General features: G+C 60.7%; 1 protein-coding gene across 3 annotated transcripts in view; it reads left to right on the forward strand.

Annotated features, from left to right (window-relative positions):
- Positions 1 to 8,544, forward strand: part of PACSIN1 (protein kinase C and casein kinase substrate in neurons 1) — a 55,201-nt gene extending 46,657 nt beyond the window's left edge. The window contains exons 2-10 of one of the 3 annotated variants that reach the window (XM_012646594.1): positions 2,953 to 3,075; positions 3,831 to 3,987; positions 5,129 to 5,364; positions 5,879 to 6,034; positions 6,154 to 6,329; positions 6,724 to 6,844; positions 6,941 to 7,068; positions 7,710 to 7,897; positions 8,300 to 8,544. In XM_012646594.1, the coding sequence (XP_012502048.1) occupies positions 3,013 to 3,075; positions 3,831 to 3,987; positions 5,129 to 5,364; positions 5,879 to 6,034; positions 6,154 to 6,329; positions 6,724 to 6,844; positions 6,941 to 7,068; positions 7,710 to 7,897; positions 8,300 to 8,409 (1,335 nt within the window). In that variant the 5' untranslated portion in view covers positions 2,953 to 3,012 and the 3' untranslated portion in view covers positions 8,410 to 8,544. Of the gene's footprint in view, positions 1 to 2,952; positions 3,076 to 3,830; positions 3,988 to 5,128; positions 5,365 to 5,878; positions 6,035 to 6,153; positions 6,330 to 6,723; positions 6,846 to 6,935; positions 7,069 to 7,685; positions 7,898 to 8,299 lie in introns of those variants that run through there. The other 2 variants (XM_012646596.1, XM_012646595.1) reach the window with 2 other exon arrangements.
- The last annotated feature ends 5,156 nt before the right edge of the window (positions 8,545 to 13,700 follow it).

Here is a 13,700-nt window from a genome sequence, read left to right on the forward strand (position 1 = left end):
CTGACCGAGGGATGCAGCCCGTTCAGTGATGGCAGGCACTGACTGCCCTTCAGGAAGGACGTGGCATTTGTCCAGAGTTGGGCCTCCTGCCTGCCCCCAGGGCGGGGCTGCGAGGCCAGTTTCGGGGAGGCAAGGGCAGAGCAGGATGGTGTGTCTGGCCATGCGGTACTGGGGCTCACACGTGGCCTCCTGGCCTCTCCTTGACCCTGCCTGACCTTCCTGAGCCCACCCCCGTGTGGGTCTGGCCCTCGGCTGGAGTGGGAGTGCCTGGAGTCTGCTGTGGGCCGGACACTCCATCTCATCTAATCTTTAAGACGGGGCGTACCACCCGCATTTCACAGGAAGGCCCAGAGAGGCCGTGTGAATTGCCCACAGTCACACAGCAGATTGGTGTTGGAACAGGGACCCCAAGGTTGGAGCTATTTCTGCTACACATGCTACCTCAGCTAGGAGCCAGGGAGACCCATTACCTGCCGACACCAAGGGTGTCCCCTAGCAAGACAGGATGGAGAGTGGCCCCCAGGCATTCTGCCCTGACATTCCAGGTCTCAGCTGCACTGTCCCCTCCCTCCGGGCCACAGAACACACCCTCCGTGCTGGCTCTTAGCTCTCTCCCCGACACAGGCAGGAGGGTTAAAAAGTGTGCAACTCGAGCACACAAGGCAAACGAAAAGGGCACAAAAGGACCCACAGTGAAAATGTCCCTCGCACCCTGCCCCCGGGCCATCCAGTTCCCCAAAGCAATCGCCATTAGCGGCTCCTTTCGTGGTCTTCCAGAAACATCCCTGCTTGTATTCTTCCCACGCTGTTCTTCACCATGCTCAGTTTGCCTTGGCGACGTGGTCTGGGGACGTTTCCATTAGGACCAGGCGTCCGCTGCAGACCTGCACCCCAGTTCGCTGAACTAGTCCCCCGTGGACGGGTTTGGGTCGTTCCCAGCCTTTGCTCGGATGCGGGATGAACGCCGTCGGTGTCACTCAGTTGGCGCGGCTGGCTGGACGGTGCGTTCCCAGGAGCGCTGTTGCCGGGTGAAGGTGCGCATCCCAGTCTCACATCCGTTACTTCATCCGCTCGCGGCGGACCAGGTCACTTCCCGTCTGCGTGGCTGAGGGACGCGTGGCTGGGGTTCCACCCTCGTTCCTATGATGGAATGCCCCCCACCAGCCCCCACGGAGCAGAGTTCTTTCTGTGCGAATTCGAGGGTTCTAGAAGGGGCTGTGATCCCGGGGACACTTGCCTGGCCTGGCTGAAGGGGCTTCATCGAACACCCCTGCTTTCTGTTTCTCTGTGTCCGACGTTAAAATGTTCTTTATGAAGCAGGCTCTGCTTTATAAGTGAAAAGTGCCACATTAAGAAGAGAAGAATTCAAAGACTCATTTCTTTGTCGCTTGAAATGTAGCCGCCTTCCCTCTCACCCACCCCCACTGGGCATGAGTTTATGGGCACGTTTGTCCGAGGTGTTGCTAAAAGGCAGGGAACGAAGCATGTTCAGGTACCTGAGAAGTGCAGGGAGGCAGTGCGAGGTTATTCCTGGGAAAAGAGCACCAGGCCTGGACACGTCGGGAGACTGAGGCCAGAAGGGGGCCCATGTGCTGGCACCCCTGCTCTGAGCCTGAGAGGCAGCTGCTGGTGAGGGCAGGGGTCAGGTTGGGCTGAATCCTGCAGAGGCCGGCCCTCTCTGCGTGTCCTCACCAGCCAGGGTTCACAGTCCCGGGGGCTGCAGTGCAGAGGCAGGGAGGCGTCCCCCAGGGCCAGGAGCCAGGCAGAGGCTGGCAGCTCATAGTGGCTCAGGCCTGGCCTGGACTCCGCTGCCTCTTTGAAAACCAGGCCCCTGGCCCTCTGAGTCCTGTCTCCTGACTGCTCTGCCATTCCTGCCCACGGTGGCAGCGAGGCCTGGCTGGGGGAGGGGAGGAGGGGGGTGCCTCACCCCCGGCCCTGGGGCAGCACATGGCCTAGATGGGACAAGTGTGATGCCTGCCGACAGATCCAGGGCGGACACAGCCGCCCCAGACACTCACACAGATCGTGGTGGTCTGACCTGTGGCCCAGGAAGCCACGCGTCTGAGGCTCTCAGGAGACTTGTCAGCAGCTAATGGGGGCTTCTGAGGCTCGGAGCGAGGACAGCCAGAAGGGCATTTACTGGGGCCCTGAGCTCAGATGACTGAGGAGGGGCTGGGCTGGGCTGGAGGGGGAGGGGCCGGCTGCCAGCTTCCTGCGGGACTTCCCTGGTCCCGGCTTCAGGTGGGGGCTGGAAGTTCTAGGGGCCGAGACCAGGGATTCTGCATCATTTTGGGGCCAGGGGTTGGGGAACCTGGGGAGGGTTTTGGGCCTGGTGCACGGATCCGGCTGGGTCAGGGTGGGTAGTGCTGAGGGGAAAGCAGGTGGGAGTGGGGGGAGCACACAGGCCCCACTAACCCCATCTGAGGGGCCAGACTCGGGAAGCCAGAAGGCTTCATCAAACCCAAGTGGGCTCTACAGGTTGCCAGGCCCTGGGGAGGACGTGCAGGACATGCACAAAGACGAGCCTAGAAGTCTGGCTTCGCGGAGCTGTTTGTGTCTAGTAAGCCAAGCCCAGATTTCTGTAAGGCACACACACAATCGTGTGGCCCCAACTGTTACTCCGCGAGTCCGGGAGCACGTAGACAGTTACGGCGCCATGGGCTCTGGAGGTTGGGACCAGCTCCTGCGAGATGCCGGGGGAGCTGGAGGATGGATTGGGGTGGGGGGAGCAGGTGGAGGAGGAAGATGGGGAGGTGGGTGCAAGGGTGCTACAGGGTGAATCTTCGGGTAACCCTAGGTCTGGTGAGCTAGGCTCTGGACGGGAAGCCCCCATCCCAATGCAAGCCTGGTCCCATGGAGCCCTCATTGCCACGTCAGGTGGGGGACCCAGGCCTGGGATGGGATGTGGGGGCACTTCCCTTGTCTCCAGGGAGCTCTCTCCTGCCCTCCCAGCGCATGAGCAGCCGAGCCTGCTAACTGCTGCGCCACCCGTCCGTCCCCACACGCTGCGCCATGTCCGGCTCCTACGACGAGGCCTCACTGGCTCCGGAGGAGACCACCGACAGCTTCTGGGAGGTGAGGCCTCATGCTCCCCGGGCCCAGGCTCCCACCACATCCCCAGTCCCCACGACTTCAGGCCTCGCCCCCCAGCCCCTGGGCCCTTCCCAGGTCCTCAGTGTCCAACAGGCAGCTGTAGTCGTGCTCTGGGGAGCCCTGGCTCAGACTCCAGCACATTACACAGGCAGGCACCGCACTTTACAGTTTACACGGCCTTTCAGAGCTGCTCCCGCCCCGACCCTGTGAGGTGGGCAGGGGTAGAGCACTGGACACAGAGGCGGAATGAGCTCCTGGAGCCCCACCATGACATGGGGGTGGAGGCAAGACTAGAAGCCAGCATTTTGGGAACCTCTGGAAATATTTGAGACTTGGGGGACAAAACTGCTATTGGCTCCCGAAACCCAGAACGAAAACTGCCAAACCCAAATTAATAAGTGTTTAATGAGATGTCTACAAAACATAATATTATGTCAAAAACCCGCAGCTCAACTCAACACTTACATGACTATATAAATATAATGGAGTTAGCTCACAAGAACAAAATGAATAATTCATTCTAGCCCAAGTCCAACTTAGAAACATCCTTCTGCACTTTGTGGCAGTGAGGTAGTGTGTTTAAAGTGGGATGAGGGTGCATGCAGATGGGGTCCGATGCGGGGTGCTGGGGCCTCCCAGAGTTGGAGGGTAGGGAGCCCCCCTGCGCGGCGGGGGCGGGGGCGGGGGCGGGGCAGGGAGCCCGCGGGAGTCGCGCTCGCTCGCTGCTTGGCCGCCAGGTGGGGAACTACAAGCGGACGGTGAAGCGCATCGATGACGGCCACCGTCTGTGCAACGATCTGATGAGCTGCGTGCAGGAGCGCGCCAAGATCGAGAAGGCGTACGCACAGCAGCTCACCGACTGGGCCAAGCGCTGGCGCCAGCTCATCGAGAAAGGTGCACCCCCAGGCCCACCCCGTCACACCCCCAGGTCCTAAGCAGGGTCCCCCACAGTCTGGGTCCCGGAAGCCCCAGGCGCGTACATGCGCCCTGCGTCTACTTGCCCCAAGGCCTTTTCCAGACCACACCAGGCCTCCCTGTTCAGCTCTATTTTGTACAACTTTAGGTTAGATTAAAAAACCAAAAGGCAAAACAAAGAATTTTTCTTATTTTGAAATAATTCCAGCTTTGAGGAGGTTGCACCAGTGGTAGAGAGCTTCCACAAACCCTTCCCCCAGAGTCGCCAGTGCCCTGTTTGTTTTCTCACTGCCTCCCCACTGGTCCGCGTGCTTTTTTCTGAACCGGTTAAGAGGAAATTGGAGCCATCAGCCCTCTTCATCTCTAAAGTCTTCATGTGTCGCCTACAAATGAGAACATTTGCTTATGTAACTGTAATTCAGCTATCAAAATTGGGACATTAATACAGCCCATATGCAAATTTTACTATGGCAAATTGTGCAGTCCAAGATCCAATCCAGGGGCACATACTGCGTCTAGTTGTCGTGCCTCCAGATTCCTTTCATCTAGAACAGTTTCAAGGTGGGGTTTACGTATATCTGTGAGTGTTTCTTACACTAAACTCTAAACCCCAGGAGGGCAGGGGCCGGGCCTGTGCCCCCAGCACACTGCCTGGCGTGAAGTTGGTGCCAGTACACAGACGATAAGTGAATGTGGAATGGCTGGTCCACAGTGGCCTCCTGGCACCTGTCGCCAGCTGGTTCTTCAGTTTTGCTTTCAGCTAACATTCCTGGGGCACCTACTGTGTGCCTGGCTCTCTGCTGGGCTTGTGAGAGCTCACGGGGTCCGGGCTGCTCCTGTGGGGCTCACGCTGATGGGGGAGGCAGGGAGGAGGTGCGGGGGCAGGAGCTGCAGGCAGAGGCCAGGGAGGGCCGCAGGGCACGGCGCGAGCGTGCTGCGGACAGAGAAGGCTTCCTGGAGTTGGCAGCTAGAAAAGGGCTAGAAATACACATCGGGAGAGCAGAGGAGGGCGTTTCCGTTGCCATGGGAAGGAAGAGGAAAGTCTCAGGGAAGGGGGGCGGGAGGGAAGCCTCTGGACAGGGGCTGATGAGGGTCCCCAAGACCACTGCCGTTCTCTCAGGCCCACAGTACGGCAGCCTGGAGCGGGCCTGGGGTGCCATGATGACCGAGGCGGACAAGGTGAGCGAACTGCACCAGGAAGTGAAGAACAGCCTGCTGAACGAGGCCCTGGAGAAGGTCAAGAACTGGCAGAAGGACGCCTATCACAAGCAGATCATGGGTGGCTTCAAGGAAACCAAGGAGGCAGAAGATGGCTTCCGCAAGGCCCAGAAGCCCTGGGCCAAGAAGATGAAGGAGGTGCTCCGCGGGCGTGGCCACGCACGGGGCGGGGCGGGCGGCTGAGCTCAGAGAGCCAGTGCAATCAGCGGGTGCCCATCACAGGGAGGGTGTCTGCGGATAGCGGGGGCAGGGCACTGCCCTCCAGGACTGTGACCACAGGGGAGCAGCACTGCCTTCCAGGAAGAAGTAGTCACACGTGGGCAGACAGTGCCCAATGGGTAAAGAGACCCATGGGCAAAAAGAGGCATTGTCCCCAGGAAAGGTACCGGCAGGGGCAGGAGGGATCCGCAGACAGGGCGGCACTGCACGGCCTGACGGGGCGTATCCACAGGGGACCAGGCAGTGCCACGCAGGGACACCGCACAGCTGGAGGGGCCCTGCTCCCAAATACCTGGAGCCAGGGCCTGCACCCCTCCTGCCTCTTAAGAACACGTACTCACAGCTCCCGGGGAGTGGGTGGGGGGAGTTGACGCCACCAGGTTTGTTCCTGCTCACTAGCGGGAGCCCTGCCCCCTGTTGCCCCTCCCCACAGCTGGAGGCCGCCAAGAAGGCCTACCATCTGGCCTGCAAAGAGGAGAAGCTGGCCATGACACGGGAGATGAACAGCAAGTCAGAGCAGTCAGTCACACCCGAGCAGCAAAAGAAGCTGCAGGACAAAGTGGACAAGTGCAGGCAGGATGTGCAGAAGGTGCGGCCGGGCCAGGGGTGGTGGGGACAGGGGAGGGCCTGAGAGCCCCTGGAGTGGGTGGCAGCTGGGAGCCGCAGGCCTGGCTAGGTCCCACGCACCCTCCACCCTGGTGCCCACAGACACAGGAGAAGTACGAGAAGGTGCTGGAAGACGTGGGCAAGACCACACCCCAGTACATGGAGGGCATGGAGCAGGTGTTTGAACAGTGCCAGCAGTTTGAGGAAAAGCGGCTGGTCTTCCTCAAGGAGGTGCTGCTGGACATCAAACGTCACCTCAACCTAGCTGAGAATAACAGGTACCCGGGCATGGAGGGCACAGGCACAGCCAGCGGAAGGTGTAATGGGTGCAGGGCATCCCAGGCCCTGCCTCACTGTGCCAGGAAGGGGAGGGCAGAGCTGCAGAGGCCAAGGGGGAAGAGGCTTCTAACACAGGGGCCACCTGACACAAGCCAACGCATACTAGGGACTCCAGAAACGTGCTGGGATGGATGGGTGAGTGGCTAAGGTGGGGAAGGAGAAGGGAGCTCACTGGGCATGCCTGCAGCCGCTCCCTGCAAAGCCCACCTGACTCCCGCCTAGAGGGCATGGCCAGCATTCTGGTCCCTTGACTGGGCTCTGGTCCCTCACTGAGGATGAAGAGGGGCCGTGGTGCATCTGTGTCCTCCACCGCCCCCATCTCCCTGTGCACAGCTACATCCATGTGTACCGTGAGCTGGAGCAGGCCGTCCGGGGGGCTGACGCCCAGGAGGACCTCAGATGGTTCCGCAGCACCAGTGGCCCTGGCATGCCCATGAACTGGCCTCAGTTTGAGGTGAGGATTTGTGGGGCTGGAGAAGGGGAGCCTAAAAGGCTGGAAGGGTCCTCAGGGTACAGCCCCCAAGCCTGACTGCTCCCCTGCCCCCACCAGGAGTGGAACCCGGACCTCCCTCACACCACTGCCAAGAAGGAGAAACAGCCCAAGAAGGCGGAGGGAGTGACGCTGACCAATGCCACTGGGGTGGTGGAGTCCACATCCCAGGCTGGGGACCGTGGCAGGTGAGTGCCTCCATGGAGCTTCCTGGGGCCAAAAGGAATCCACACACTGGGGCAGCTGAGTTTTGCCTCCGGAGACAAGAAATGGTCAGATCGCAGCAACCATGTCTCCTCTGAAAGACAGTGGTAGCTGATCCTTCTAGAGCAGCCACTGTGTATGGCCCTGTTTTAAGCATTTTCCATGTATGTAAGCCTCCCATTACTCTAGGCAAGTGTGCGAATATTCCCATTTTACAGATGGAGAAACCGAAACCCAGAGAGGTTAAGTGACTTGCCCAAGATCACATAGTTAGTAAACCTCCGCATGAGAACGATGCCCCGGAGGCCTGACTCCGGGATCCTCGCTCTTAACCATTAGGTGGCACTTTCCCTCTCAGATCAAGGCTCAGATGGTCTCTGGGGTCCCCTTCTGTGCCTTCTCTTTCAAGAGCTGAATAAAATAATGCGAATGGCCCTGCCTCGCATCTGTTTAAAGAGCTGTCATGAGGGTCACTGTCTCAAGATCCCCTCCTACGCGGCCAATCCCTGCTCCAGCCTTGGTACAGTTTGGGGTCAGAGCCCAGGTTAGGAGGAGGGTTAGCCCTGGCGACAAGGTGCGGAGGGCGGGGAGGGATTTCAAGCTGGGTCCTCCCTCTGCGTCTCAGTGTGAGCAGCTACGACAGAGGCCAGCCCTACGCCACAGAGTGGTCGGACGACGAGAGCGGGAACCCCTTCGGGGGCAATGAGGCCAATGGGGGTGCCAACCCCTTCGAGGACGACGCCAAAGGAGTGCGCGTGCGGGCGCTCTACGACTACGACGGCCAGGAGCAGGACGAGCTCAGCTTCAAGGCCGGTGAGGCGGCGGCGCGGCCCGGTTGGGTGTGCGGGGCGGGGCTGAGGACAGGGCCCGCCAGGATTTGCGGAGAATGGAGGGGGCGGGGCCTGGCGGGGGCGGGGCCAGTCCTCAGGCGACCGGGTGCTGGGGGCGGGGTCAGGACCTGAGCGTAGGGTAGGGGCGGGGCCTGGGCTTAGGGCCGGGACCTCGGTGCCAGGGGCGCACGTGGATGTTGGGGTGGGACTGGGGCTGGTCTCCCAGGCTGGGAGGGTGGGGCCTGTGGCCAGTATCTAAGAGCACCTAAGGGAGTTGGAGCATTTGGGCGCTGATGGGGAGGAAGGCGTTGGAGGGCTCACCTAGCGGGAGTGTGTTGGGAGACGGACGGCCCTGTCTGATCCCCTCCCTGTGTCCCCCTTCCAGGAGACGAGCTCACCAAGCTGGGTGAGGAGGATGAGCAGGGCTGGTGCCGCGGGCGGCTGGACAGCGGGCAGCTGGGCCTCTACCCCGCCAACTACGTGGAGGCCATCTAGCTGCCCGGCTCCCTCCACACCCCCTCACTCCTTGCCCACCGCCTCCCCCTTCCCACTCTCATCTCCTTTCCCTCGCCATAGAGTTCCAGACATATTTTCCGATCAAGCTTTTATTTTTTTAAAAGTCAAAACAGAACAAAACAAAAAATACAGAGACAGAGCATTTGCAGGGCCACCCGGAGGCCAGGGTGGTAGGGCTTGGAATGATGGCCCCAGGGCAGGTGAGGGTCTTAGGACATAGCCCATCGTCACAACATCTGCTCTTCAGGTTCCACCAAAGAGTCCCCTGAGCCTTGAGGGATGTCTCCTGGACCCTCTACCCTTCCTTTCCCCCATCCCACTCCCTCCAGGCTGCGGCGCCTGCCCCTGCTCCCTGGGCCTGGTTTCCTAACCTCTTCTTCCCTACCCCGTGCCCCCTTCCACCACCACCCTACTCTCAAGGCCTCCTCTCCAGACCCCGCGAAGGGAGGCCCCCAGTCTTTAGTCTTCCACTCTGCCCTAGGGAGTGCCCTTCTAGTCCTAGCCCCATCCTGGTCACACTCCTCCACCATAGAGGTTCCCTGGGGTCCCTAGACTCCCCAGACATGAAGAGGGGTGAGCTGGAGGAAGTGATGGTGTCCCTGGGATACAGGAGGGTGTCTGTGCCAGCCCTCCCAGCTCCCAGGCCCATGCGAGTGACCAAGGCCCTGTCTGGGCCCTCCTTTCCAGCGGTCAGCACCTTGGGCATGGGCTCTTCCTCAGAGCCATACCCCTCAGTAACTTGCAGAGACCCTCCTCCTCTCACCAGTCCTCTGGCAGGGTGGGGACCCCAAAACCCACAGCATAGCCAGCAACAGTAGCAGCCTCCTCCCGTTTCCTGGGGAGGAGGGCATCTTGCCCCCCACCTTCCTTCCCTCCCTGTCCATCCAGAACCGTAGACTCACTGGGCTCAACACGAGCCTCCATGAGACCAAGCCTTGTGCCTGCAAGGCTCGCGGCCTAGCCGCCTTCTCCCTTTCCCTGGCCTGCCTGAAGACAGACAGTGCAGGGCCCGTGGGAGCTTCCAGCCTGGGACCATCAGAGGAAAGCCTGCAGCTGAGCTTGGCAGGAAGGGGGCGCCCTGGCCCTCTGGAGCAGGACAGTCACCATGTCTTTCTTCCTTGTCCCCCAGCCCCCAGAACAACATTCCCCCTGCCGGCAGCCCCTCTATCTCTCCAAGCCTGGATCACAGTTAAAGGACTTTTGGGGGGTGGGTCGAGGCAAAAGGCCCATCTGGTTGGTAACAGCAGTAGTGCGGAGCGCTAGGTACCAGCCTCTCCCACAGGATTGGGTGGGGGGCTTGGGAAGCAGACCAGCGCTGGACAAGACCCCTAGAGGTGGGGCAGTAGCTGGGAGAGATGTCTCTCGCGGACCTCGGGGGCGAGGAGCTGAGAAGTCCTACAGCCCCAGGTGAGACTTGTTGCAGAGGACGCCACTGCTAGGCCTCTGGACTGCAGACACCTCCTCCCTCCTGTACCGCTGGCCTCCTGGGCCTCCAGGCACAGAGAGGTGCTAGCCCCGCCCTCTGTCGGCCCTCAGCCCTTCGCTCCCTGGTGCTGCTCCCAGCAGCCCACTGTTAGGGAGCGGAAGACCCCGGCCTCAAGGCTCCGACCTTCACGTGGGCATGGAGGATCCTGACAGACCTTGGCAGGGCCCAAACTGGGGCAGGCCTCCCTCAGGGCCAGAGGTGATGGCAGCCCCGGGACAGGCAATCCTCACCCCCTGCCACCAGCACCCCTGTCCTTATCACTGCCTGATCTCTGGGCCTTGGCTGCAGCTGGAGATGTGTCCAGGCTGGGCTCCTCAGGGCCTGAAGCAAGATTTTGGAAGCCTGCCATCCTCCCAACTCCAGAACAAAAGCTCTCCTACCTTTCCCCCGGCAGGAGCTGGGGTTGGGACCGCGGCCCCTCGCCGCTTACGCTGGAAAGGCAGGAAGCCGGCGCATCTGCACCTTAGGGCCTGGGCGCCCCCTCCCTGTGCCGGAGGCTTCCCAGCACTGGGGAGGGACTGTGGCCCTGGCTGGACCCCAGGCCGGTTCCTCTTAGCACTCTAGCTGCCCACGCCAGGGCAGGGACTCGGACCCCCGTCCCTTCTGAGCAACCACCTCCATGGTCATTTAGGACCACTCTCTTTCGGTCCCCAGGCTCCTCAGGACCACAGAGCAGGGGGTCTCCCACCTGGAAGTCCCTGAGCTCCGGGAGCCCAGCCCACCTGTCAGGGCAACAACACCGAGCGTGGGGCCGCACCCCTCGCCGTGCCCGCAGCCTCCTCCTGTAGCCCCCGCCCGCACCCTCGCTGCCGCACGGGCCCGCCCTGGTGGGGCTCGGCGATAATGTGTTCTGTCCCCAGTTAACCGCCATTCTGCGGCCTGGTTCTGCGAGGAGCCAGGGCCGCCCCGCCACCCGCCACCCTAGGCTTCCTGACTCCATTAGTTCTGACACTTGTGAAACTCCGAAAAGTGCTGTGGTCTCAGCAATGCACCTGTTTTGTACATGATTGTGTAATTTAAAGGTATATAAATACAAATATATATATATATAAGTTGTGATTGTATGACTGTGGATAAAACCCAGAACTGTGTCAACCTGGCTGGGCGTTGTCATCTGGAGTCTTGTGTGTCTTAGTCCTGGGGGTCTCCGAGCCTTCTGAGAACCATCAGCGGTTGGGATGTCTGTGGGGAGGTGGTGCCCAAGCAAAACTGGGTGCTGTCCTGGCTGTCCTGGCTGTTCTGGCTGTCCTGGGTGCTGTCCTGCGCCTGCGGGCCGGTCCTTTCACCTGGCAGGCGTCCTGGTCCTGTCTGTCCTGGGGAGGGTTACACTGGAGGCTCCTGGGGCTCTGGCCTCAGGTTGGGGTGCACGATGACAGCCCTGACCAGGAGAGCTGGGGCATTCAGGGTCCCAAACTCATGGTTCAAGGGTGAATGTGAAGGTTTTGATTTTTAAAACAGAATTCCAAAAGTGACTGCGAGGCCCGTGGGAGAATGTGGCCCTCAAACAGGTTTTGATTTTTAGAACAGTGACTGCCGAGGCCACAGGTGACTGCTGAGGCCTGTGGTTCCTGGTTGTCCACGGTGCCAGGCTCCACGTGCTGTGACGGCAGCTTTCCTGTATTCTGCGTCGGAAGGCGTTTCTGTGTGGGACCCCCGGGAGGGAGAAGTTCTCAGGGGCGTGGGCAGGACAGGGCTCTGGGCCTCGGCTGCTCCGCCAGGCCTGGCCCAGCTCTCCCGCTCCCGCTGCCCGGCCTCAGCGCATCTCCTCTGGGCAGGGCAGGTTCAGTCCCAGCTCTGCCATCTGTTCACTGTGTCCCCGCCCCACTCTCAGCCTGGGGGACTCAGCTTCCCCCAGGCTGGTGAGAGGTCTCTCTGAGGCCCCTCTGGCCCTGGCAGGGCCCTGACACAAACCCGTTACTCAAGGCAAATTTCCTCCAGCTCTAGGGTGTGCTCAGGGCGGGGAGAAAGGTCAAGCGGGGGACTGAAGGTATTTGCCACCCCATCTCCCCTACTGCCCCACATCTGTCTGCAGCCCTGGTTTCAGCCAGACGAGGAATGCTCAAGCACAGATGGAAGGCCGTGTTGTCCTGTGTGCTCAGGTGGTTACATTTAGTTAGGGGGAGCCCCGGGAGCAGATTCCCGTGGAGAGGGGTCGGGAATACCTGGGCCAGGTGGGGTTCTGATAGGGAGGTGTGTGGAAGAGGGAAAGGAGTCCGCAGATTGTTGTGACCAGCTTACGAGGTGTCACTGGGTGGGGGGTGTCTGCGGGCGGGAGCTGCCCAGCTTTGCACTCCTGCCCATCCTCCACCCCAGCCCCTGCCTGAGATCTGAGGCCTTTCCAGCCTGGGCCCAGCTGGGGATGCACAAGCAAGTGGCTCCAAGGACAGCCCGCTGGCTGGAGACAAAACCAGTTCAGCAGAGCAGAGCCTGCTCTGGCCAGGGTCCCAGTCTGCCCCCTCCCAGGGGTGGGAGACGGCAGGGCCCAGCGAGGCACAGGCCCGCGGCAGGGCCCTGTCCTCCTCCCAGTCCAATGCCAGCTAACAGATGCCAAGGTGCTGTTTGCTCACTGCCAGGACAAACGTTCTTCTGAAGACAATAAGATTGCTGGGGGCAGAGGCAGCAGTGCAGACAGCATTTAACCCTTCGTGGTGTGGGTGGCGCTGGCTGGAAGCCAGGCCTCAGAGGGTGAGGGTCAGAGAGCGGGATGGTGCTGACCAATCAGGAAGCGAGAGGCGTGGCGGGGCAGAGGGCCTGTCCCGGGGAGAGACAGGTGTGGGTTCAGGTTCTGGTTCTGCTGTTAATCAGCTGTGTGACCGTGAGCAAGTCACTTAACCACCCTGAACCTCGGTTTCATCATCTGCAAAATGGGGGAGTAACCCCTACCTCATAGTTTCGTTGGGAAGGTCAGTGACAAAACAGCGGAAGTACCTGCCACATCGCAGGCCCGCAGGACACACGCTTGGGCGAACAAGTGTGAGGAAGCTGAGTGAGCGGCGGGGCCCGTGTCCCCAGCACACGCACAGACGCTGCTGCACACTCTCTCCCCGTCGCACCCGTCGCGCCGGGCTCACCGCTTCTCAGGTGGCGCTCTGAGGTCTTCAGGAGAAACCGCAAACGAGCTAACCTCTCTCCCACCCTGTTTGTTGCAAAGCCAGTGTCCCGCCAGGGGACTGAAGCGCCCACCCCCTCCCACGCCCCTCGGTGTAGTCTAGCTCCTTTAGTTGGCTGAGCAGAGACAGGGCTCTGGCCACCCCCAGGCACAAAGCCCTGCTCCACAGCAGAGCAAGAGTATGCGGAGGACACCTTCCCCTCTCCAGTCCTATGTGTAGACCCTCCTCAGTCCCAGCCCTGCCTCCCTCCTCTCGGCCCAAACCAGGGTGGGGAGGATGGGGTGGCTGTTCTAGCCCCTCCTGGGCTTTGAGGACTCACTGCCTCTCTCCCACATGCTTCTACCAATCAATTATCTCTTTCCTTTTAGGCTCAGCTGAATGCTGCCTCCTCCAGGAAGCCTCCCTTGACCATCCCAGGCTCCTGTGACCATAACCGCTCTTGACCATTGATGGCCTGCGGGCTGTGCCATTCACTGCACAAACACTGGGGATGAGTCAGTTCTCTAATATCTTTATTATCCATTCCTGGAGGCACCCCTGGGTCCCCAACTCGAAGGTGCAGACGTCTCCTAGCACCATGCCAGGCGTGGTGCACAATGGGAGGTGGGGGGTGCAGCAGAGAGAGCCCTGGACTGCAAGTGGCCTTGGCCAAGTCACTGCCATTCTGCAGGCTC

The sequence above is a fragment of the Propithecus coquereli genome, unplaced genomic scaffold (assembly GCF_000956105.1).
Source record: "Propithecus coquereli isolate 6110/MARCELLA unplaced genomic scaffold, Pcoq_1.0 Scaffold248, whole genome shotgun sequence".
Taxonomy (NCBI): domain Eukaryota; kingdom Metazoa; phylum Chordata; class Mammalia; order Primates; family Indriidae; genus Propithecus; species Propithecus coquereli.